The sequence below is a fragment of the Trichomonas vaginalis genome, chromosome IV (assembly GCF_026262505.1).
Source record: "Trichomonas vaginalis G3 chromosome IV, whole genome shotgun sequence".
Lineage (NCBI taxonomy): Eukaryota > Parabasalia > Trichomonadida > Trichomonadidae > Trichomonas > Trichomonas vaginalis.
In genome coordinates this window covers 31,498,185-31,523,178 of record NC_067206.1, presented here as the reverse complement: position 1 = coordinate 31,523,178, position 24,994 = coordinate 31,498,185, and the positions used below count along the sequence as shown (strand labels likewise).

Genomic DNA, 24,994 nt, shown 5'->3' with positions numbered 1-24,994 from the left:
TAAACAAATGAGAAATGTTTTAACATTACCAGAAGCTCAAGCATATGCCAAACGTCAAGGTCCAAATTGGGAAGCACATGAAGCAGACATTACAGGTCCAAATGGAAAAACTGATGGTATAAATGAAGTTTTCGTTACTGATGGTCAAGGTAATATTAAAGTCATAAATGGTTATAAATTAACTGTATCTGATTATCCTAAACGTAAAGCATATAATGAACGTTATCCTATGCAATTTGATGAAAATGGAAAAGCTGTTAAACAATACATTGGAGAAGGTGAAAATGGTCCAATTAATTCATACCGTCATAATCCATATTCTTATTTCAATGAGGAATTAAATGCTATTGAAGAGGTACCGGATGGATTACCACGATATTCAAACCAGTTTGATGGTCAATATGCAAATATTAGACCTGAAATTTCAGCTAAGAAATTCTTTAAAGTTGCTTTATTCGATCCAGTTTTCGCAAATGTTAAAGATGAACTTAAACAGCAATTCCAACCAATTATAGTAGCAAGAATTGCATCAGGTGCTTTATCTCAAGCATTCAAAGATTTAATTAAGAAACCATTATATCAGCAACGAGGTTTAACTTATGATTTAGTTAAGGAATCAGATAAAAGAAAATTTGAGAAATCAGTTGATTATAAGAATGCAATTAATGAATATATTTGGTCTATTAATTTCGATGAAACAGCTAAAAATCAACTTCATGAACAAATACAGGGGATAATAGATTCAAAAGTTCCGGCAAAATAAAAGTTTAAATATATTTTTTTTATTCGAATATAAATGAGAAGACGTTTTACTAATCAAAAGAACACTAACGCGAAAGCAGAGATTACGGTTGGTTATAACGTAAATGATGATAAATCACGAATTATTCAAAATGTTAAAGTTAATGTTAGCCCTGAATTAACAAGGTCAGCAACTCAACCAAATTTATTAATTCGTGACTTACCGAAGAATGAGGAGAATGAAGAAAACCATGAGAATGGAGACCCAATCATTTTATCTGAACCTGGTAAAGAACCCGTTGAAATTCCCACTTATCCAACATACCCAGCACCTCTTTCATCAAACATCGAGAACCCATATAAAATAGACATTAATTTTGAATTAATGAAAATTTACCGTGATATAATAATTAATAATTATGATTCAATAATAAATTTAATTGATCAATCCGGTTTAATTATTTTACCTTATGAATCATTAATTCACATTATCTCCATTCTTTGTGATGTTCAAGATTCAGACGTTAAGATTCAATTTTTCATAGATGATGAGGTTTCATGCTGTGGAATAGTTGCAAAAATAAATCCTATAAAGGATATTAGCACAATTAAGATATCAAAGAATGGAACAACAACCGAACTTCATTTAACATATAATGATATTTATAATAAAATAGTTGATGAATATAAAATATCACTTGAAAAATTCTTTGTTAAGGCTATTTAATACTCAAGCATTAACATTATCGAATAATATTCCTTTGAATCATAATCAATAATAATTGACCTTTCACCAGTTTCTATCGTTTGTTTTATTTCTTTTTGTTCCCCACTATCTGGATCAGTTATTGTAATTGTTTTTGTTATAGTATCAGCTTTATCTTTAACTTCAATCTTTTTTCCATCAGGATATTTAAACCAAAATTCCAAAAATTCGATATTGTCAATCTGTTCATATTTTAATCTATCAATTACATTTTTAATACCATCTGAAAATCTTATGAAATGGTCATTATATGGGTTTGATTGAACTAAATTTGAATGAAGTGAAATATAACCCGTTGATGAATATGACATCGACTCATATTTTCTGAAAACACTAAAATTTATAACATGAATGAATTTCGTATTCGTTGAATTTATGAATTCTTGAGGTAATCTTATCCTAGTTTTATTTATCACTGGAAAATAACGCTTTACCATATTTTTAATCGTAATAAAAATGTCAATTATCAATATTATTTCGAATAATAGTTGTGAATTAAATTTAACAGTTAGTGGAATTTATAATGTTACTCTCGTTTCTGTGAGTGGTAAATTTAATCCCATTCTTTTAGACCCTTCAGATTATATATCATTTATTAAAGATGACCATGAAAAAACGTATGATATGTATATAAATAATGTGATAACAAAATGGGATATTAACACGATTTTAAGTTATTTAAATGAATCATTTATCGTATGGTATGAAGAAAATTTTAAATCAAAACCTGATAAACTTTTTGAACTTGATGAAATAAATAACCTTATTAAATTCCCGCTGAAAATTAAATTTTGTACTCCTCATTTTCGTTCATTGTTGGGGATATTAAATTTTGAAAAAGATGTTGGGGATGTTTTATATTCTGACACTGGTTCCAATTTCATTTTAATCAAATGTGATAAAGTTAATACCCCAATGAGATTTTCACATCAAACATTAGACCCTAACTCTTATCCATCAATACAAAACATTTTATCCATCAACTTAAACACATTTTCTTTATCATATCCGTTTCAATTATCCGGGAATTCATTTATTCTTCATTCAAAAGATTTATCAAATATTAAATTTAGAATAACTGACCTATTTGATTGTGATTTAGAATTTATGAATGAAATATTATGGCAATTTCAAATAGAAAAAATAGCTGATGAGATAATGGATTAAATATTTATTTTTAAATCGTAATAAATGATTAAACAACAGCAACCACAGCAACTTAAGGTGCAAACCATTACATACGCCATATATGCATATAATTCAAAGACGGCAGAACAAACGCAAAGGTTGAAATATGGAGATTTGGAGATAGTATTGAAAAATGACCGTTTCGAATTCGTTTGCAAAGGTGGTGCAGTGATATCAAATATAAAAGAAATTTTATTTATGAATTCAAAAATTAAAGGTATAACGGATGATGTAACATCAATTCCACCAGAAGAACAAAGATATTACGCATTAAATGCATTTCCTAAAGTTTTGAAGATTGGAAGATTTAATTTAAATGAGGAATTCATAAAAGGTTTCCTAAACGACATAGAGAAGAAAGCGGATAAGGAAAATGTGGCTAGTGAATTAATGAAGAAGGCAAATTTGGTTTATGTGGATGAAAAAGATAATGAAATTAAAGAAAGGGTTGAATGGTATCATGAATGGACATCGAAGATTTTTAAAACTAAAGCTGATACAGGATGGGTTTCAGGATGTTTAGACCTTAAAGCGGATAAAACTTATGTTAATGATGAGTTAGAGAAGAAAGCGGATAAGGAAAATGTTAACGAAATATACCAAAGTTTGATAGGAACAACAAAAAATATTGAAACTATTGTTGGTGACTTTTCTGTCAATGAAGAAAATAAATATTTTAGATGGCAGTTTGTACAGTCCTTAAAAAATGGTACACGGTGTAAACTCATTCCGAAAAATAACAATGAAATGTATGTAAGTTATAAAAAGAATGATGACACACAAGTTAAAGTTCCATTAGACAACAACTGTTACTTAAACTTATATGGAGACGAACAAAAGAAATATTTAAGAGTTTATGAAATGACAGATATGACATTGTCTAACCTAGCTCCAGCACCATATTATTATGACTATGGAGATGATGTCAGAACACCACATGTAGATGAACAAAAGTTAACATTATATTTAGATTATTATAGATATAAAAGATATAATGCAATAGAAAAAACGAGAATAGTATATTATTATACGGATGACAAAAATAAATATTATAGTCAAGATTTTACCCACCCTGAAAACATAAGATTATATTATAAAAAATATTCTAACTCAAACCAGAAGAAACCGGAAATAGTTGCACTATATTTTAAGTTCAAAAGAGACAATCCTATAATATCTCATATGTTTGATTTAATGAACCCAGTAGGTTCTATTTATACATCTATGGATGCAAGAGGTCCTCAAGCAATGTTTGGTGTTGGTGCATGGGAACAAATAGTCGACAGGTTTTTGTATTGTGCAAACTCTTCAAAGGAAACAGGTGGAAGTAAAACGATTACAGGTGAAAATTTACCTGCACACAGTCACTACATAGATTTAAGCACATCACAAGCAGGTTGGCATAAGCATAGATATTGGGATTGGTCAGGAATGACAAAAGGTAAAGGATATGATGTTAAAGACGACGTTAAGTTTGCTATAAATTGTTACTGGAGTGACACTCAGGGAGAAGGAAACCATACACATTTCGTTTCAGGATATACACAAACAACGGGACAAAGTAAAGAATACATGCCATCTTACATGACAGTTTACGCATGGTATAGAGTTCAATGAACGCTCAATGTTTGTTTCACAAACTTTAGAACGGACTGAAAGTCCTGAGCTCCAAAAGAGCGAACTGTATAATTTAAATTTTTATTTTTAGTATAAATGAAGATTCTACCATATGGTGTTATTGGAAGAGATAAAGATGGAAACCCAATATTTGATCCAAAGTTAAAATTAAAGTTACTGACAAGACAACAACTTAAAAACTTGCTGAAACCAAAACAGGACGAGAAAATGAGAAAGAAAAAAATTTAAATTATGTAATTTTATTTTTATCATAAATGACAAAATTAATTAAGTCAACTATTTCTAAATTAATGTTACCAATGAAATCATTTCGTGGAGTAATTATCCCAGGTTCTTCACAATTAGCCAGGACAAGTGTTGGGACTCAAGGTGGAACATTAGCGAATCCATTCAAATTATTAACTAAAGATGAAGTTAATAAAATGATGATAAAATAACTGATAACAAAATTTGATTTCAGCGCTACCATGACAATTAACTTCTCTGAAAAAATGAGACAACATGACATTTTGACAACAGTCATGAAAATATATTTTTATCGTTAATGGTTTCGTTAATGTTTTTAGGTTATTCAATAATTATTTATTTTTGAATAACTGATGAGGTCACCGGGTCACCAGGTCACCAGGTAATTTAACTTCTCTGAAAAAATGAGACAACATGACATTTTGACAACAGTCATGGAAATATATTTTTATCGTTAATGGTTTCGTTAATGTTTTTAGGTTATTCAATAATTATTTATTTTTGAATAACTGATGAGGTCACCAGGTCACCATGACATTTAACTTCTCTGAAAAAATGAGACAACATGACATTTTGACAACAGTCATGGAAATATGTTTTTATCGTTAATGGTTTCGTTAATGTTTTTAGGTTATTCAATAATTATTTATTTTTGAATAACTGATGAGGTCACCGGGTCACCAGGTCACCAGGTAATTTAACTTCTCTGAAAAAATGAGACAACATGACATTTTGACAACAGTCATGGAAATATATTTTTATCGTTAATGGTTTCGTTAATGTTTTTAGGTTATTCAATAATTATTTATTTTTGAATAACTGATGAGGTCACCAGGTCACCATGACATTTAACTTCTCTGAAAAAATGAGACAACATGACATTTTGACAACAGTCATGAAAATATATTTTTATTGTTAATGGTTTCGTTAATGTTTTTAGGTTATTCAATAATTATTTATTTTTGAATAACTGATGAGGTCACCGGGTCACCAGGTCACCATGACATTTAACTTCTCTGAAAAAATGAGACAACATGACATTTTGACAACAGTCATGGAAATATATTTTTATCGTTAATGGTTTCGTTAATGTTTTTAGGTTATTCAATAATTATTTATTTTTGAATAACTGATGAGGTCACCAGGTCACCATGACATTTAACTTCTCTGAAAAAATGAGACAACATGACATTTTGACAACAGTCATGGAAATATATTTTTATCGTTAATGGTTTCGTTAATGTTTTTAGGTTATTCAATAATTATTTATTTTTGAATAACTGATGAGGTCACCAGGTCACCATGACATTTAACTTCTCTGAAAAAATGAGACAACATGACATTTTGACAACAGTCATGGAAATATATTTTTATCGTTAATGGTTTCGTTAATGTTTTTAGGTTATTCAATAATTATTTATTTTTGAATAACTGATGAGGTCACCGGGTCACCAGGTCACCAGGTAATTTAACTTCTCTGAAAAAATGAGACAACATGACATTTTGACAACAGTCATGAAAATATATTTTTATCGTTAATGGTTTCGTTAATGTTTTTAGGTTATTCAATAATTATTTATTTTTGAATAACTGATGAGGTCACCAGGTCACCATGACATTTAACTTCTCTGAAAAAATGAGACAACATGACATTTTGACAACAGTCATGGAAATATATTTTTATCGTTAATGGTTTCGTTAATGTTTTTAGGTTATTCAATAATTATTTATTTTTGAATAACTGATGAGGTCACCAGGTCACCATGACATTTAACTTCTCTGAAAAAATGAGACAACATGACATTTTGACAACAGTCATGGAAATATATTTTTATCGTTAATGGTTTCGTTAATGTTTTTAGGTTATTCAATAACTATTTATTTTTGAATAACTGATGAGGTCACCGGGTCACCAGGTCACCAGGTAATTTAACTTCTCTGAAAAAATGAGACAACATGACATTTTGACAACAGTCATGGAAATATATTTTTATCGTTAATGGTTTCGTTAATGTTTTTAGGTTATTCAATAATTATTTATTTTTGAATAACTGATGAGGTCACCGGGTCACCAGGTCACCAGGTAATTTAACTTCTCTGAAAAAATGAGACAACATGACATTTTGACAACAGTCATGGAAATATATTTTTATCGTTAATGGTTTCGTTAATGTTTTTAGGTTATTCAATAATTATTTATTTTTGAATAACTGATGAGGTCACCGGGTCACCAGGTCACCAGGTAATTTAACTTCTCTGAAAAAATGAGACAACATGACATTTTGACAACAGTCATGGAAATATATTTTTATCGTTAATGGTTTCGTTAATGTTTTTAGGTTATTCAATAATTATTTATTTTTGAATAACTGATGAGGTCACCGGGTCACCAGGTCACCAGGTAATTTAACTTCTCTGAAAAAATGAGACAACATGACATTTTGACAACAGTCATGGAAATATATTTTTATCGTTAATGGTTTCGTTAATGTTTTTAGGTTATTCAATAATTATTTATTTTTGAATAACTGATGAGGTCACCGGGTCACCAGGTCACCATGACATTTAACTTCTCTGAAAAAATGAGACAACATGACATTTTGACAACAGTCATGGAAATATATTTTTATCGTTAATGGTTTCGTTAATGTTTTTAGGTTATTCAATAATTATTTATTTTTGAATAACTGATGAGGTCACCGGGTCACCAGGTCACCAGGTAATTTAACTTCTCTGAAAAAATGAGACAACATGACATTTTGACAACAGTCATGGAAATATATTTTTATCGTTAATGGTTTCGTTAATGTTTTTAGGTTATTCAATAATTATTTATTTTTGAATAACTGATGAGGTCACCGGGTCACCAGGTCACCAGGTAATTTAACTTCTCTGAAAAAATGAGACAACATGACATTTTGACAACAGTCATGAAAATATGATGCAGCCCAAAAATAAAGTTGGTTTTAAAATTATTTTTATTTTTTTATTCCTATATAAATGACGGCAACAAACAACAACAGCAACTATATCGTTTCTGATGAAAAAGTTATTGATTCATTAGTTGAGGAATTAGTTGTGGCAGAAACTAAAACCCTCAACGAAAGAATTGGTGAAAACAGGATTGATTTACATAACTACCTCAAACATGATGGAGGAAGAGGAAGGAAAACCGGTATGGCTTTATTAGTAAATAAAATTTCAAATTTAACGATTGTAGATGTTGATATCAATAAATCATACGATGATGAACTTAAAGAAACAGTTAGAAAAGACATTTTATCAAAACTTTCGGATAAAGATGTTATCGTTAAAACCGCTTCGGGAGGTCTTCACATTTATTGCAACACTAATTTCTTCTATGCAGTTTCGAACAGAATGATTAAATGTTATTCCTGCAATGATTATGATATTGATATAATGACTTCTATTGATGAATCAAAGCGTTCTTTAGTGGTTATGGCTGATTCAAGAGTTCGCAAGAATGCAACAGAACCAATCAATACATACTCATTCATTCGTGGAAGTTATGATTCAACATTAACCAGAACAGTGAATGATATATTAAATGATTTGAATATTAAGGTAAGAGTTGAACAAAAGAACGAAGAAATAAAGACTATCATGAATGAAAACAAAGATGTAAACATTGACGATAAACTAGCTCAAAGCATAGTTGATGGCATCTGTGATTTTGAAGTACATAATGACGGTGGAAACAAGAATTTAGAAAAAGAAATAACATTATTCACACTGTTTCAAGCAATTAATTCGTTACCTAATCATTTAATTAATGAAGCATACGATAACGTTTATAACTTCTGTAATTTAACAGAAAATGCAAAAAGTAATTTTGAAAAAGCACGTGGTAGATATGCACATTTAATGACTTCTCCATTTGTTTTGGTGAAGATTCTGAAACTTTATCAAAAAGAATATTATGATGAATACGTTTTACCTTTATTACGTAAGCCAAAAATAACATTTGATATCAAACTTGATGACTCGTTTTTGATAACAGATATTAGACGCAAGGCTGAAAATCATCAGTATAAAAACAGTTCTGAAGTAATTGAGGATTTATCACGTGTAATCCGTTTTGTAGATTGTGGAAATAAATATTTCATTCAAAAGGACTATAATATCCACGACAAAATGAATCAAATATCATTCGTTCTTCAATCAAACATGAAAGAGTCACTTAAAATGATTAAATTATTTAATGAAGAAGGTAAAACCATAACAGCATGGGATGTACTATTAAATCAATTGTCTTCATTAACCGTTAAGGGTGTTTGCTTTAAATCTAATTCTTCGGATGTTTTCTCAACGTTTCAAGGTTATAAATACAACATTCTCGAAAAACCTGATTACTCAAAAATTGAGATGTTTATGAATTTCATTAAAGAAGCCATTTGTGATAATAACGATGAAGTGTATAAATACCTTCTCGGCTGGATTGCATCAATGATTCAACATCCTGGAATCAAGAATGAAACAGCAATTATTTTGAAAGGACTTCAGGGAACAGGTAAAAACAGATTCACGGATATTATTTCCGAACTTCTCGCTGGTTATTCATGTAAAAACATTACTGAAATAGGTGAGCTAACGGGTAATTTCAATTCAGTAGTTGAGAATAAAATGTTTCTTGTACTTAATGAACTCAAGAATGTAGGTGAAGACAGACTCGCAAACTTCAACGCTTTGAAATCAATTATTACGGATAATGAGATTAGAATTAATGAAAAGAATCAACCCAGAAGAACAGCTCAGAATGTTGCAAACTTCATTTTCGTAACTAACAATGTTTACCCTGTCAAAATTGAAGTTGGAGACAGAAGATATGTAGTTTTAATGGTTAATGGTAAATTTAAGGGTCAATTTGATTACTTCAAGAATTTGATGAATTCATGCACAAAGGAATTTTATGATAATTTACTGACGTATTTTATGCAATATGACCTTTCATCATTTAATGTACGAATCATACCGATGACTGAAGCCAAACAAGATTTAATAGAATTATCAACAAATCCTTTAGATGTATGGATAAATACACATTATGATGAATTGTGTGCTGGTATGGCATGTAAAAATGCTCTATTCTGCAAACCATCAGACATGAAAGACAAGAATTTTCAAATGAGTATTAAGGATAAATGTGATAGGAAACAAAGAAAAATAGATGGTAAACAGACATGGTATTATGTTTTGAAAGAAGAAATGAAAGGATTATATAAACAGGTTGAACCAAACGATAATGAGGATTCATTTACTGACGATGAAATACCTGTAAATGAAGCTTTATAAAGTATGATTTGAATTTATTTTTGCATTAATCCCGCCTGTTGTCAAAATGTCATGTTGTCTCATTTTTTCAGAGAAGTTAAATTACCTGGTGACCTGGTGACCCGGTGACCTCATCAGTTATTCAAAAATAAATAATAAGTGCCTTCCTCCTTTCATGAATGTTGTCAAAATGTCATGTTGTCTCATTTTTTCAGAGAAGTTAAATTACCTGGTGACCTGGTGACCCGGTGACCTCATCAGTTATTCAAAAATAAATAATAAGTGCCTTCCTCCTTTCATGAATGTTGTCAAAATGTCATGTTGTCTCATTTTTTCAGAGAAGTTAAATTACCTGGTGACCTGGTGACCCGGTGACCTCATCAGTTATTCAAAAATAAATAATAAGTGCCTTCCTCCTTTCATGAATGTTGTCAAAATGTCATGTTGTCTCATTTTTTCAGAGAAGTTAAATTACCTGGTGACCTGGTGACCCGGTGACCTCATCAGTTATTCAAAAATAAATAATAAGTGCCTTCCTCCTTTCATGACTGTTGTCAAAATGTCATGTTGTCTCATTTTTTCAGAGAAGTTAAATTACCTGGTGACCTGGTGACATGGTAGCACTGAAAAAAATTAAATTTGGATTGAGTTTAAAAATTCATCTTTATTAAATTCATCTCTTCCAACCAATTTATTTATTCTATTAAATTCTTTTATTTTTGCTTCACTCAGTTTAAGGATTGAACGATAAGTTTCTAATTTTTTGATTATTTCTTTCATCTCTTTGTCGTTTTCAACCCCACCACATTGCGGCTTCTTTTTATAATAGCATATTTTTGATTTAATTTTGTTTAGTTTCTTTTTATATTCATCATCTAGACTCTTGGATGCTTCGTTGTCACTCATTTCTTACGAAATAAAAAAATTAAATATTATTTAAATATAATGGAGTAATAAAATAAATCGGAATTTCTATTAATTTATTGTTAACCTCAACTAATACATTACCGTTAATATATCTAACAAATTCAGCTATTGTGTCAAATCTTCGTCTTCTTTTTGTCATTGATTTATCAGTTTTTCCATAATCGAGATGAATCAAAACTTTATCCCCTTGTTTAAAATTCATGAGCCCCGAATTAATTTGTTCACGTTTAACATCATTTAACCTTTCCATTTGCTTTCTAATATATTTCCATTCTTTTGAAATATCATTTTTCATTTCCACTGGTTTCATGTTTATTGTTCTATGCCATGTATTATTGTAATAATATACTAACTGCTGTATGATGGAGTTATGATTTCCATCCCAGTATATCTGACCATTAACCCCTAACGCATCTCTAAGAGTTCTCATTACTGCATCAACTATTTTATTATGAAACGTATATGGAGAGGATGAAAAGTAAAAATTAATTTGTGGAAAATAATGAGCCATAGCTGCCTGAAATCCTTTATCACCATCACCCCTTATATTATCTACTCTTTCATGATCTAGTAAGTATTGAATAGCTCTTCGTGTTTCCTGTTCTGTTTTCCCTTTCACTGGAATGCAATATAAATATCTAGTGTTAATGTTAATGGCGAATAAATAAGTAACGTTTCCTTTTGAATATTCTAAATGATCGATTTCGTATGAATATGGATGTGGTGCAAATGAGGGGCGACTAAATTTTTCCTTTAATGGTTGAATTTTTGGGTCAATTGGTTTATTTAATATCTTGAAATCCTTTTTAAAATCTTTTTGCTTCTTAAATGTTTGAAATGGATATAATAAAGTGAATGATGAAGGATTAACTGAAGGAGGAGGGGGTACTACTGTTGGAGGTTTTGGTGTTGTAAGTGATTTAATTTTATCTGCTTTGATTTTGGATGATGAAGTTTTGGATTTCATTCCTCCTTTCATTAATTCTGGATGTATTTTATTCATTTGTTTTAAATATACTGTATATAAAGGTTTGATATACTTTCCCGCTTCGAGTTTATGTTGAAGGATGAATTCCAAAAGTTGATCTTCATTTAAAAGTCGGGCTGAATGTGGTTTAACTAATGAATCATAAATTAAAGCTTGTGCATCATTTATGGTCTGAAGGACCTGGGTGTTTTGCACTTTTAACTGTTGAACATTTGGCTTTTGCGGCTCGGGATTATATAATTTATACAATTCATCAATATCTTCTTCTGTTAATACTTTATTTTTGAAATCTTTCAATTGTTTAAGTTGTGATTTAGTTTTTCCCTTTGCATATTCATTATTTTTAATTTTGTCTTTAATTTTAGAAATTATTTTATCATGATATTTCAAAATTTCATTTTTATAATATGGATAATAATATTCCATATCATCACCCGTTATAGTGTTATCATATTTTTGGAGATATGCTTTTAAATCATAATAATCAAGAAAATTTTGATTAAATACTAAATCATCAATTAAATTTTTTAAATCTGCGTTATCCATTTATATAAAAATAAAATAAGTGTTTTAAGGGTGCCCACCTCTTTGATCAAGAATCAAAACCATTATTTACATATTGAATCGCATCATTAACGGTTCCTTTTGTCTCTTCTGTGGCATTTCATTAAAAATAAAATTTTAAATTGTATTAAATAAATGGCATACAACATCCATTTTCACAACATACAGCCTTAGTGTGTGCTCCTGTTAATGCAGTCTTACCGATTGTTAAGCGAGTCATTAATCCGTTTTTAAGTTGTAAATTAATATTCTGACCATCAAATATCACTTTATCATTTATTATATCCAAATAATTTTTAGGTGTTAATTGTTTATTTTGTCGTAAACTAACTCCTTTCATTTTTTGTGCAATCTTTTTAAAATCACTTCCATCAATTGAACCGTTGAATGATGTATAACACTTAGGACATAAAGCAACCATGTTATCACCTTGTTTCTCAATTGCTAAACCCAATAACTTCTTCTCATGTGCTTTTTCTTCAACTTTATTCTTTAATTTAGGTTTAAATTTCTCATCAAAACAGAAGAAATTAAAAGGTGCGAATTTGAAAATGTTTTTATCATAAAATTGTTTATCGGTTATAATTGCTTGAAATGCTTGAGTGTTAGGAAGATTTGAATCGCCAGCAATAGCCCAATAAGATGAATCAGTATCACCTTCAATGAAATGAAAACGATTAACATCCATGCATTTATACATAAAATCATAAATGAAAACTAAATACCAGTATTTAGCATTATCTAAAGTAAAGAATGCCTCTTGTAAACATGTTTCACATCTATAAAATCTATCTTTGAGCATCACTTGATATGTATCTTCACCTATTTCTCTTATGTTTTTAAACTTATTTGACATACATGCAACGCGTGCCTTCTGTGCATTCATTATTTTAGTCTTTGTGTAATTTTGTGTATTCATTGCATCGTAACCATATGATCCATTAAGTGAAATCTTGCAAAATAAACTTTTTCCTTTATTTCCTTCTAATTCAGCCTTTTGTCTTTCGTTCATAAATTCGTTCGCAAATTCATTAAAACAAGTGTTTTTCGTAAATGTTAAAATTGATTGAATATCATCGATGATAAAATGAAATCTGTCGATTAGATACCATAGATAATAAGAAGAAAATGGTTGATATTGGTTGTGTGTTGATGCTAACTGAGTTAATTTTCTCTGTTTCTGGTCAACTGGTAGATTGTTTGATTTCATGTAATTATACATAAAACTGCCAATTGTTTTTTCATCTGTGATAATATCTAAGTTTCTTATTATCGGTAAAAAGTTTATGTAATCATTAATGTATTTTTCATCAATGTGACCCTTTACTTCAGCCACGAATAAAGTATTTTTCTTCTTAATTATTCCCAGTGCTTTTGCTTTCTTTGTTGCTGTATCACAAATGATAACACCATTCAATCTTCCCGGCATATACATTTTATGGTCAGTATATTGAATGAAATCATGAGGATTAGATGAAAATGATGAAGGATATAATGAATTAAAATCAACACCAACGAAATGAGTCATAATGTTGGTGGTGTCCTCATTTGATACAGTTTTAGTTTCTGGATTATATGAAAGTTTATTAATGTGCGTGATTCCTTTAAGATTAATACGATGTTGAACATTTGATAGACCACCAGTAATTCCATTACGGAGAATGTGATAAGCTTCAACTGAATCTAAAGTCATTGGTAAATTATTTTTTAATGCATAATTTCTTAAATTGATTCTTAAACGTTGAACATCTTCATCTTTATTTGATTTTACGACATTGCAATAACAACACATTAACTGACAATTTTCTTTGGTATGTGGTTTTTCATTATCGATTCTATCCAATGTTGGTTTATTTGCATATGTAAACGCTTTACCACACATTTTGCATTTAGATGAAAGGATTAAATCGTGATAGTATTGAAAATCATCCATTGAAACATTATTTTTAATATCTCTTTCTGCTTTTTCATCTTGTTTCTTATATGATTCAATTTTATATTTCCAATACTTTTTCGTTAATTCAAAACTTGATTCTATCTCTTCCTCAGGATATTTTTCATTATGATTAAAGTCTTTATATGCTAAAGCGTAACGAATCATTGAAGCATTCGATGATAAAGAAAGATTATGAAGCATATCAATTTTATAAACAATTGTTTCTTCAATAATTTTATCAATTGGGTCAATCATAATTTCAACATCTTTATTGCAATAATGAATAAAATATTCTAATCTATTCTTAAAATTTTTAGCATCATTGAGATATATTTGATAATCACTATCTGATATAGTTTCTTGAGTTAATGCTGAATAAAATGAATCTTTCGTGAATGGTTCCACTTTATATAATTCTTCTTCGTAATTCTCCCATGTGATGAATTTTTAAAGTTTATTTTTTATTCATGAAAATAATTATTTCTAATTTCTTTTACTCTCTCGTTTATGAGGTCTTCGATTATGACTCCATTGATTCCATTCATGATTTAAACAATTCTATAATTAATCGCGGAATATCTGACATCATCTATATATATAGCTTCTTTTATTTTTCATTACATTATGTATGGGTTGAGTGTAAATGTCTTACAATTTTGAAAATTTTTTAAATCTTGATTTATTCAAAAACGTAAGAATAAAAACCGTAAGAATCATACATTTTTTACTTCATATGTTAAAAAAAATGATACAAAATCGTTCAATATTGTATGAATTCTTACGTTTACAAAAAAAGTCACAAAACCCTTCCTCATATACTACTAAGAACAAATTATAGCCTAAAGATCATCTTCGACTAGATCTATGAACCTTTTTTCAAACACAATCTAGTTATACGTGTGAGTTAATTACACACTATAAAGTAACTACTCGGAATGTTAGTGCTGTTAATTAAATCATTTTTTATAAATTATTACATATGTCATAACATGAAACAGACGTTCATCAATGTATAATTGAATTTTGGAAAGATTATAATGTCAATAAAAATTATATCTATAGTTTATAATATAAGTATCTTACTGCTGCTTTTGCTTAAGAGAAGCATTGAGTTGGCGACGGCAAGCAATGTAACAAGTAATAACAGTAATGAATGATTCAGCAATGGAGAAGAAACACCATATAGATGAACGTTCACCATCTGAAACTGGACCTGGGAAGAGAACGGAGATAAATGGTCCTGTTAAGAAAAGAATAATTGACTGAATTCTAAGACCAAGAATGAATGGACAAACGAACATGAACAAGCAGTGTGCTGACATGTTTGGAAAAGCGTATGTAGATTTAAGAAGCTTGAATTCCCATTTCAAGTGATAAATTCCGTTGGTCGTGCAAGTTTTTTCTCCGCAATATCCATCAGCATTGCCACGTGGTTCAAAAATGAAGGCTTCTGGGAAATCATATACTGCTGGAATAAGGATTCTGAAAGACATTAATAATCCAGAAGCGAAAGCGAACTTGAAAATGAATTTCCAGATATCATCTCTCTTCTTATCGAAATTCTTGAAATCAAGAGCTGAGAAAGCAATATTGGAAAACAATGGCTGCCAGCAAATATGAATGAAACCTAGGAATGTTAAGAAAATGTTGAGTGAAGATTGGCAATCGTTAATGACTAGGTACTGGAAGAATTGAAGAGCTTCCATAGCTGCAAAATAAATGAAGCAATAGCAAACTCGCCAGCGTTGCCAGCTTTCAATGTTTTTCCATATTCCATGGCCGGAAACAACCCATCCGCCAAAGAACAGACTGGTGCCTGTGAATATTAAAGACCACTCTTTATTAAAACACATAAATTAAAATGAAATGACGATTCTGAAAAATTGAGCGTCTCATTCAATTTTATTAAATACAATAGCTAATTTATCATTAAAATTTTAATTTGAAATATACATGGCACGATGGGCGCTACTTTTTTGGCGCCAGCGGCGCCGCCCGCGCCTCCGGTGGCTCCCACTGGTGGGGAGGAGACGATAGAAAAAGATATAAATTTTACTAAAAAAATTGAATTTTGGAAATTCTTTTGATTTTTTTGAATGATTTACGAAGAGATTGAACACATTTTGTACTATGAAATATCGTTATTAATAAATTTACTTCTTAAACATCTATTAAAATCGCAATTTTGAATATTTTTATGATTTTTTTTTTGACCCGATCACTTGCGCCCGCGCCCACTGGGAGGGGCGCTTGTAAAGTATTCAAAAATCATTGTAAACATTTCAATTTTTGCTCCCACCTCCCATTGGGAGGGGGGCATATATCTTGTAGCGTTCAAGTTCAAGTGATGAAAGTGCATAAGAAAGCTCCTTAATCATACCGATAGAAACAGCATTAGGGGCGCCAAATGGCGCTCGGTGATGTTTCCCATAAAAGCTTAATTTCAGGTATCCATAATCATAACCTGTCAGACGCAATAATTCATTAGCACACAATCATCGTTTCTCAATCAAGAAACGAAACGCACGATTGATTATGCTGGCCATTAAATTTTCATATCAAATAATTTACTACTTCAAGAAAAATTAAAGACTATCATCAACCAAAGCTTAAAATTCTCAGTGTTTACAACTCTCATACTTCGAATATGCATATTTCCAAAATAGCATGAAAATTTTTTTCATTTGAGCTCAGTTTCTTTTGTTCTATTAACTAATACATGCAGTACAAGCTTGTTATACGTATACTTAATAAGTAAGGTCTTAAGGGAAATAATAAAAAAGAATTTTGCTATTAATTATATTAAACAATATTTATTTGTAATTTCGTGATAATTATATTTCTTATTACAAAGTAAAGGTATTTGATATAATGTTTGCCTTACAAAAATGTTTCCTTTGTCTTGCCACCATAGGTATTCTATTTTGTCACTTTTTGCGCCCGCCGTGCCATGTATAAAATTTGAAAAAAAACAACATTATCACTCATTATTAGCAATTCTTTTTTGAAGGAAAAATGCTATATGTTGAAAAAATATATGGATTCAGCTTGTCAATCGTAATTTAAATTGTTTTGAAAAATAGCATGATCTAAATCATTTTTACAAAAATTATACGATTTACGAAAAATATTAGGCATCTTTATTCATACTAGATTTGCAATGGTAAATAATTTTAATAAAATTAGGGGTCTATTGAATTTGAATTCCCCTTTAAATTTCAATGCGATTTTGATCGTTAAGCAAAATATTTTTGACCCGTAATCTACTGTTATTAAAAATCAATTATCGACTGTCAGATATATGTAATTCTCTATGAAATTTATTCCAATCAAAAGAAATTGAATTGCAATTCAAAAAGCAAAAACGAATTAATAGTTTCTTACACAAAGTAAGTTATTTTTTTCAAATTAATACCTGTTATTCGGATTATGCAGCATTTAACTAATTACTCATTCTTAAGATCATAAAAAAGTTGGTCGATTATCTAATAATCCTTAGTTTCATGTATTTAAAATCAAATTATAGCAGTAATTTGTACCATATCTCAGTTTATATGCATTGATTATCAAAATGGAGCTTCTCTTTTTCAGAGAAAAAGCAAAAATATTGATTGCATAAATCTCTTTTCAATTTTTCAGAATGCAAAGAAAAAATTAAAATGATAAGAAACAAATTTACCTATGAATATATTGCTATTAATTTTTTCTGATAGTCATTTGAAATTCAAACCATCGTATTCATCACAAATTTCCTTTTGACTTTTTTTCCAAATGGTTCAACAAGCAGCACTATGTTTCTAACATGGAATCAAAATGATGTAATTAAACAACAAAATTGTCTAGAATTTCGTGCAAAATCATTCAAATTCGATTCATTTCAAGCGCGGATAATTAACAATGATTAATTATGAAGTCACAGAGTTTATATTAGCAATTTTGCATACGAAAATAAAGAAATTAATTTTTATCATTTAAAATGATGCATAATTATACGAATATTATCGTATGCAAAAGTGCTAATTCAAATGGTGAATTATCTAATACTTTTGAAATAATAGCCAGCAAAGTTTTTTCATTTCAAAAATCGAATTATGTCTTTTGAGGAACGACTTTTTTTTTCTGAAATACAACAGCGATTGTCAATTGGCTGCGATTTTGTTCAAAAACCAAAACCAGCATCAGAACAAGTTCAATAAGTAGACTTTTCAACCTCCGTATTGCCTCCGAAATTTCATTTCCAAGTTATGGGCATGATCTCAATTTTGAATAATTTACAAAATGTTTGATTTTGAAGTTCATAAGGATGAGTTTGAAAGAAAAATTGAACTTATCTAAAGAAGAAATACCAACAGCAGACACTGCAGATATGATATCAGATGACAATGACCTTTGTTTATGAAGGATAAAAAGCAAATTTAAGTTTTTTCAACAAAAATAGTTCTAAACCGCAACACTATCCTCATGATATCCTCTTTTCCACTCATTCATTTCAGATTCTATTTACGATGAGTTCAATAAATTTTTTGTTATGTAAAGTATTGAAATATACATGGCAATTTGGCCTGATACATATTTTTAATTCCCAATGATTTTAGCATCATTCTTTACATCTTTAGCCCGTTCGAAAAGCATTGCTATCGATTTAGGTACAGCTGTAACTAAATCATCAGCATTTAACTCCACTTCTTTTCCAACTATGACAGAAAACTCAGAATCAAAGAGATTGACGCCAACATGCATTGCATTTCGTCTTCCAAAGTCTATCAACACATCCAAACCAGAATTATTTACGAATGAAGAATTAGAAGAAGCAATTCCTTCCATCGGCCAAAAAGCAAGTGGACAAATTGATTTCCGTCCACATCTTGGCGCCGGATACTTCATGTACCATATAGATACAGATGACGAAGTATCAAAGAAATTTGAAAAAACCGTGTTTTTAAACAAATCAATTTCTCGTTTTGACTTCGAAGATACGCTCGCCTTGTACTTAAACATGTACGCAACAAGTGTGTCCGCTGAAAAAGAAGTAAATACCCTCTCTGTTATCGTTCCAGCAACATTTACCGCAAAACAGCGCGAAATTGTTTCTAACGCCATTAAAAACTCTAAAAACAAGTATGGTGGCATAATTACCGATAATGAAGCCACTTTTACTTATTATGGTGTAGAAAGAATCAGAATGTTCAACGATAAGCCACAAACAGTCTTATTCATCGATATTGGTGCAACCTCTATCAAGGCATACGCTGGTCGCTTCGTTCTTATTAAGAATACTAAGCTTCCAACAGCAAATGTTAACATTACAAAATTATCATATGCAATTTCTAACAAAGAAGGTGGCGCTTTCGTCACATCACGCATGGTAAACCATTTCATTAAGACACACAACCTCAAAAACCTTACACCAGCTGAATATCGTAGATTATTCACTGCATGCGAAAAACTTAAAGCCGCAATTTCATTTAGCGCTATCCATCAGTCCTCCACTGTCGTAGAAGACGTTGGAGGTCACGAGGAACTCAGATTAGTCATAAAAGAAGAAGAATTACTTCAAATGATCAAACCAGTATTCGAAGAAGCCACAAAAGTGGTCAAAGAGGCCACAAACAATGTCACTTTTGACACTGTTCAAATCATTGGCGGATCATCGAGATTATTCAACCTTACGAACAATTTACAAGAAGTTCTCAACATGACAATCAATGCCAACTTGAATGCCGACGAGACTGTCGCATTTGGAGGTGGCTACGTCATGCAATATAATCATAAACATTCAAGATTGTCAGCAATCGGCTGGTCCGATGAGTATCCAGTACTATCTGTCGAAGTAGAGTACAATTCAAAGACCGAACCAGTCTGCCAAAGAGGAATTAACTGTACAAATGAAATAAATTTGACGGATGTCGAAAACGAGATTACTTTGAAGTACAAACAGTCCGAATTACCACTCCCTGTCAAGCATCTCACCTTCCCATACACAATTTACAACAATTCGAAGACAAATCTGACTGCATTTTTCAGAAAGTCGATAGTTGCTCTTGAAAAGCTTCATAAATATGATAACGAGACCAACTTCACTACAGTCAGCTTCGGATCACCCTCTGTTTCTATTTCCCATTCACAATATGTTTCTACAGTCCTCAGAACAATGGCCAAACGTAGGAATATCGCCAACGCACGCATGAAACTCGAGCAACTGACCCATAAAATCTTGGACGATATCGAATACAACGAAACATTTAAGTCATATATGAGTCCATCTCAAGTTGCTGTAGTTACTAATGCGGCCAATAAGATGAAGACATGGATAAATGATCACGCTGATAAGGTAAAGAACGAATCCTTGTTCACAGCTCCTTATCAAGAACTTATGAGCTACGTACAGCCAGTTTGGGACAGAATTGAAGAGCGCACCAAACTCCAACAGTTCGAGCAGCTCTTGAGATCAACAGTCCAGAGACTAATGATGACTTCACTCCTTGAGTGGCCGGTCAATAAATCATGGATTCCGGCCTATGAAGTCAAACATTTCTCAGACCTTTTGAATGCAACACAGATGATGGGCATGAAACTCACACAGCAATTGAAGGAAGTTCCTCTTTATGAGAATATTGATATTAAGTCAAATGAGATCAGAGAGAATGCAATTAAGCTTCTTGAGGAGTTCCAGAGGATTGACAATATACCAAAGCCTGTAGAAAAGACTAAGAAAGAAGGATTCTTCTCTAAAGTGAAGAATTTCTTCGGATTTGGCGATAAAAACAAGAAGTATGTTGATCCAACAGAGTCTAAGTCAACACCAACTCCAACTCCGCCAAAGTCAACGCCAAAACCAAAGCAAACTGCGAAGCCAGCTTCATCAGAAACTCCGAAGCCATCTCCTTCAGCAGAACCTGAAAAGAAGAAGGAGGATGACCAAAATAAGAAGGAATTGTAATCCCTACTATATTCATACGGTAATAAACTATATTAATTTTAAATGTTTTAAATTAACAGTAACAATGTATTTGTTTGTGAGAAACAACAGTGAATTTAGAGTCTGTGTTAGAATTAATGAGAATATTATTTTTAATTTTTCGATAAGTCATGTTTTTGTTTTTCTAAGAGATAGATTTTGATTTATTCTAGGATTGATGCATCAATATTGATCGCACAAATGAAAAAAGAGATTTTCGGATGAACAATTATTGAAAATAGAGCGTTTTACTTAGCGACTACTGTAATTGAAATATATTCTGTGAAATAACTCCGATTCAAACGCTAATCAGCAAATTTATTGTATTTGATATTCAAATGCGATAGAATTTGTCATTACAATATAAAAATAACCACATAATCAAACGAGAAAGACAGAAGTGAGTAGTAAATTATATTCACAAGATCGCAAAACAGTGTACAAAATTGACCACACATAATGGAGAACTTCAGTTCACCTCATCTCGCATCGTTATTTGAAAAATATTTCTTTATTTTTTAAGTTTGTTTTGCTAGAAAATCTGGTTCAGATTATTATTGCCCAGAAATCAGATCATTTATTCACTCTTCATTTTTGTCAAAGTGACAATTCTAGAAAACATCGTATATTTTCAGTTAGGCCTTCTCAAGAAGATTCTAGAATTTCTCTAAAATGGAGAAATCGTTTTCAATTCATTTTTGAGAAGATATCGTTTTTTGGCCAAACATTGATTTCACTTGTGTATTATTACCATATTGGACGTCAGCAATATGATTCTATAGAAATTGGAATAATCATCTCACCTGAACATATTTTGCGAAAACGCTTTATTCTTACTAATCACTACAAAATAACTATTTTTACTGCTTATTGCTTTAATTCTATTACTCTCAATTTTTATTTTTTCTCTAAAACGATGATTCAAATCTTATTCATCTCCTCACGGGCTATACATTTCATTAACTAAACGATGGTACAATAACAAATTTTGTGAAGGATAAAACTTCATCGTTTTTAGGTTTCAACTTCAGAAAAATTGAGAGGTCTCTGTTTGGCAGAATTTCATTTCACATTCGTCAATGGAAGCAGTCCAGAAGACACTCGAGATCGTTCGCGCTCGCGATCCAGATCAGAAGGAATTCATCCAGGCCGTCACAGAGGTTCTTACATCCCTCGTCCCAATCCTTGAGAAGGAACCAAAGTATCAGAAGCTCCTCCCAGCCCTCGTTGAACCAGAACGTGTTATCATGTTCCGTGTCCCATGGGTTAACGACAAGGGTGAGATGATGGTCAACCGTGGCTTCCGTGTCCAATTCAACTCTGCAATTGGCCCATACAAGGGTGGTTGCCGTTTCCGTGGCAACGTTAACCTTTCCATCCTCAAGTTCCTTGGCTTCGAGCAAGTTTTCAAGAACTCACTTACAACACTCCCAATGGGTGGTGGCAAGGGTGGTTCCGATTTCGACCCAGCCGGCAAGTCTGATGGCGAAGTCATGAGATTCTGCCAGTCCTTCATGCTCGAACTCCAGCGCCACATCGGCGGCAACACAGATGTCCCAGCTGGTGATATCGGTGTCGGTGCTCGTGAAATCGGCTACATGTTCGGCCAGTACAAGCGTATCAAGAACATCTTCGAAGGCGTTCTTACAGGCAAGGGCATCCCATACGGTGGCTCCCTCATCCGCCCAGAAGCTACAGGCTACGGTCTTGTCTACTTCGTTACAGAAATGCTCCGCGCTCGTGGCGAGGAAATCAAGGGCAAGCGTGCCATGGTCTCCGGCTCCGGCAACGTTTCCCAGTACTGCTGCCAGAAGCTCATGCAGCTCGGTGCTATCCCAGTCTCCGTTTCCGACTCCCACGGTGCTATCCTCTTCAAGGACGGCATGACAAAGGAGCATCTTAATGCCGTCATGCACATCAAGAACGTCGCTCGTACAGAGCTCAAGAAGATCTCTGAACTCTTCCCAGACCTCAAGGGCTACGAGTACATCGACGGAAAGTCAATCTGGGCTTGCGAGATCCCATGCGAAATGGGTCTCCCATGCGCCACACAGAACGAAATTCACCCAGAACACGTTCCAGTCATGGTCAAGAACGGCGTCAAGCTCGTTGCTGAAGGTGCTAACATGCCATCTACAAACGAGACAATCGAGCTCTACATGAAGGAGAACATCTACTACGGCCCAGGCAAGGCTGCCAACGCTGGTGGTGTTTCCGTCTCTGGCCTCGAAATGACACAGAACTCCGTCCGCCTCGCTTGGTCATCCGAGAAGGTCGACAAGAAGCTCAAGGAAATCATGCACGCTATCTTCGAAGCTGCTCACGCTGCTTCTGAACAATATGGCGTTCCACTCTATCAGGGTGCTAACCTCGCCGGCTTCAAGCGCGTCGCTGAGGCTATGCTAGCTTACGGCTGCTGCTAAATTTCTTTAGTGGTTACTTAGTAAATATTTTGCTTACAAAATTTACTTTTTTTTATTTTTCTCAACACTTAGAGGATATATTTATTGAACATTTAACATTCAAAATTCTGATATCTTATCTCTCCATGGTGATTGGATGCATTTTGAAGTTAACAAACTGCATTTCGAATCAAATGAGCAATTTTGGAAATTCTTAATAATAAAGGTATTCTCTTACTATCTTTAAGTAGTAAATACTATTTTGCTGGTTAATTAAGGAATAAAACCAAATAAATTATTTGCATTTTTTTAAATGTTTATACTCAGACAAACTTTATTGAGGTTTTGCTTGATCAACTTCTGGGCCAAATCCGATTTTCATCTTTGGAACTTCATAATCATCAGTACCTGGTGCAGGAACGACTGTTGGCATTGGATGGTCTAATGGTAATAAGCGTGGATCCCCAACAGGAATTACATCTGGGATATCACAAGTTATTGGCTGGATTTGATTGTCATTGTTTGCAGTATTCATTTATTAAAATGAAGTGACTTTCTTTTTTGATCAAAAATAATTTGTAAAAACTTTTTATGTGAAGTCGGTTGACGGTTTTTACAAATGATCAATGCTGTTTATAATGGTTGCATATTCTCGGACATTTTTTGGGGAAAAAATCGATATAAGCATTTGATTGAAAAATGTTTCAATGCTCTTATAGAAATATATTTATTTCACTCTAGTATTCACTCAGGAAACCAATCAATAGCTTAAGAGATTGTGTCTTGATTAAAGTTTTCAATTTTATCGTTATTTTCCATTCAAACTGATTGACAAAAGCAGTTGTCAGGTTTTCAATATTTGAATGGAGTTCAATAAATGGGATGTACTTTTTATTGGTTAACATGAGGAACAACATAATTGCGGACAACTCATGTGGCTTCTAATTGAATGTATTCGTAAAATTTGAGCCATTATCAACTCGATTCAATGGATTTTGAATTCACTCTTATTATTTGGCTGCTTGTTTCTTCAGATACAAAACCAAATATAATTTATAATGAATCCATTCTGGTTTTTCATCAATAGCAATTTTCAAAAGAATTTCGGCTAACGAATATTTTTTCATTCAAAAGTGTAATTTATTTAGTTTCATGAATAATCATTAAATCATTTTCATTTTTCTAGCAATTCAGCAGTTTTATAGACCATTAATAAGCAGAGATATTCATAAATTCAAAAACAAAAATTAAAAAAAAATTATCCAAATCTAATTTATAATCTAGATTTAATTGATTGCATGACAAGTCAATTTGTTCGATATGTACATTCGAAATTAAACATAATTAA

At 31.7% G+C, this 24,994-nt stretch overlaps 9 protein-coding genes and 2 pseudogenes across 11 annotated transcripts, besides 1 other annotated feature; 7 read left to right on the top strand and 4 right to left on the bottom strand.

Moving 5' to 3' along the window:
• Positions 1-12,332: part of a mobile genetic element that runs on past the window's edge.
• On the top strand, positions 216-763 carry TVAGG3_0202410 (annotated as a pseudogene). Its single transcript has one exon. A coding segment is annotated over exon 1 (548 nt).
• On the top strand, positions 797-1,468 carry TVAGG3_0202400 (uncharacterized protein; the record flags this gene model as incomplete). Its single annotated transcript, XM_051226328.1, has 1 exon — positions 797-1,468. The coding sequence occupies one exon, from the start codon at positions 797-799 to the stop codon at positions 1,466-1,468; it is 672 nt and encodes a 223-aa protein (XP_051111314.1).
• Positions 2,699-4,312, top strand: TVAGG3_0202390 (phage tail repeat-like family; the record flags this gene model as incomplete). Its single annotated transcript, XM_051226327.1, has 1 exon — positions 2,699-4,312. One exon carries the CDS (start codon positions 2,699-2,701, stop codon positions 4,310-4,312), a length of 1,614 nt encoding a protein of 537 aa, XP_051111313.1.
• On the top strand, positions 7,580-8,271 carry TVAGG3_0202380 (Prim-pol domain family; the record flags this gene model as incomplete). The annotated part of the gene is made up of 1 exon (XM_051226326.1): positions 7,580-8,271. A coding segment is annotated over one exon (692 nt), but the record flags the coding sequence as incomplete, so codon positions are not given.
• On the top strand, positions 8,548-9,892 carry TVAGG3_0202370 (annotated as a pseudogene). Its single transcript has one exon. A coding segment is annotated over exon 1 (1,345 nt).
• On the bottom strand, positions 10,797-12,332 carry TVAGG3_0202350 (integrase core domain containing protein family; the record flags this gene model as incomplete). Its single annotated transcript, XM_051226325.1, has 1 exon — positions 10,797-12,332. The coding sequence occupies one exon, from the start codon at positions 12,330-12,332 to the stop codon at positions 10,797-10,799; it is 1,536 nt and encodes a 511-aa protein (XP_051111311.1).
• Positions 12,333-12,477: 145 nt separating this feature from the next.
• On the bottom strand, positions 12,478-14,541 carry TVAGG3_0202330 (DNA/RNA polymerases family; the record flags this gene model as incomplete). Its single annotated transcript, XM_051226324.1, has 1 exon — positions 12,478-14,541. The coding sequence occupies one exon, from the start codon at positions 14,539-14,541 to the stop codon at positions 12,478-12,480; it is 2,064 nt and encodes a 687-aa protein (XP_051111310.1).
• Positions 14,542-15,365: 824 nt separating this feature from the next.
• TVAGG3_0202320 (Family of unknown function (DUF5765) family) lies at positions 15,366-16,139 on the bottom strand (the record flags this gene model as incomplete). The annotated part of the gene is made up of 1 exon (XM_001327354.1): positions 15,366-16,139. One exon carries the CDS (start codon positions 16,137-16,139, stop codon positions 15,366-15,368), a length of 774 nt encoding a protein of 257 aa, XP_001327389.1.
• Positions 16,140-18,859: 2,720 nt separating this feature from the next.
• Positions 18,860-21,303, top strand: TVAGG3_0202310 (ATP binding; the record flags this gene model as incomplete). Its single annotated transcript, XM_001327355.1, has 1 exon — positions 18,872-21,226. One exon carries the CDS (start codon positions 18,872-18,874, stop codon positions 21,224-21,226), a length of 2,355 nt encoding a protein of 784 aa, XP_001327390.1.
• Positions 21,304-22,318: 1,015 nt separating this feature from the next.
• Positions 22,319-23,698, top strand: TVAGG3_0202300 (NADP-specific glutamate dehydrogenase 1-related family; the record flags this gene model as incomplete). The annotated part of the gene is made up of 1 exon (XM_001327356.2): positions 22,324-23,667. One exon carries the CDS (start codon positions 22,324-22,326, stop codon positions 23,665-23,667), a length of 1,344 nt encoding a protein of 447 aa, XP_001327391.1.
• Positions 23,699-23,944: 246 nt separating this feature from the next.
• TVAGG3_0202290 (uncharacterized protein) lies at positions 23,945-24,200 on the bottom strand (the record flags this gene model as incomplete). Its single annotated transcript, XM_001327357.1, has 1 exon — positions 23,981-24,181. The coding sequence occupies one exon, from the start codon at positions 24,179-24,181 to the stop codon at positions 23,981-23,983; it is 201 nt and encodes a 66-aa protein (XP_001327392.1).
• Between the last annotated feature and the right edge of the window lie 794 nt (positions 24,201-24,994).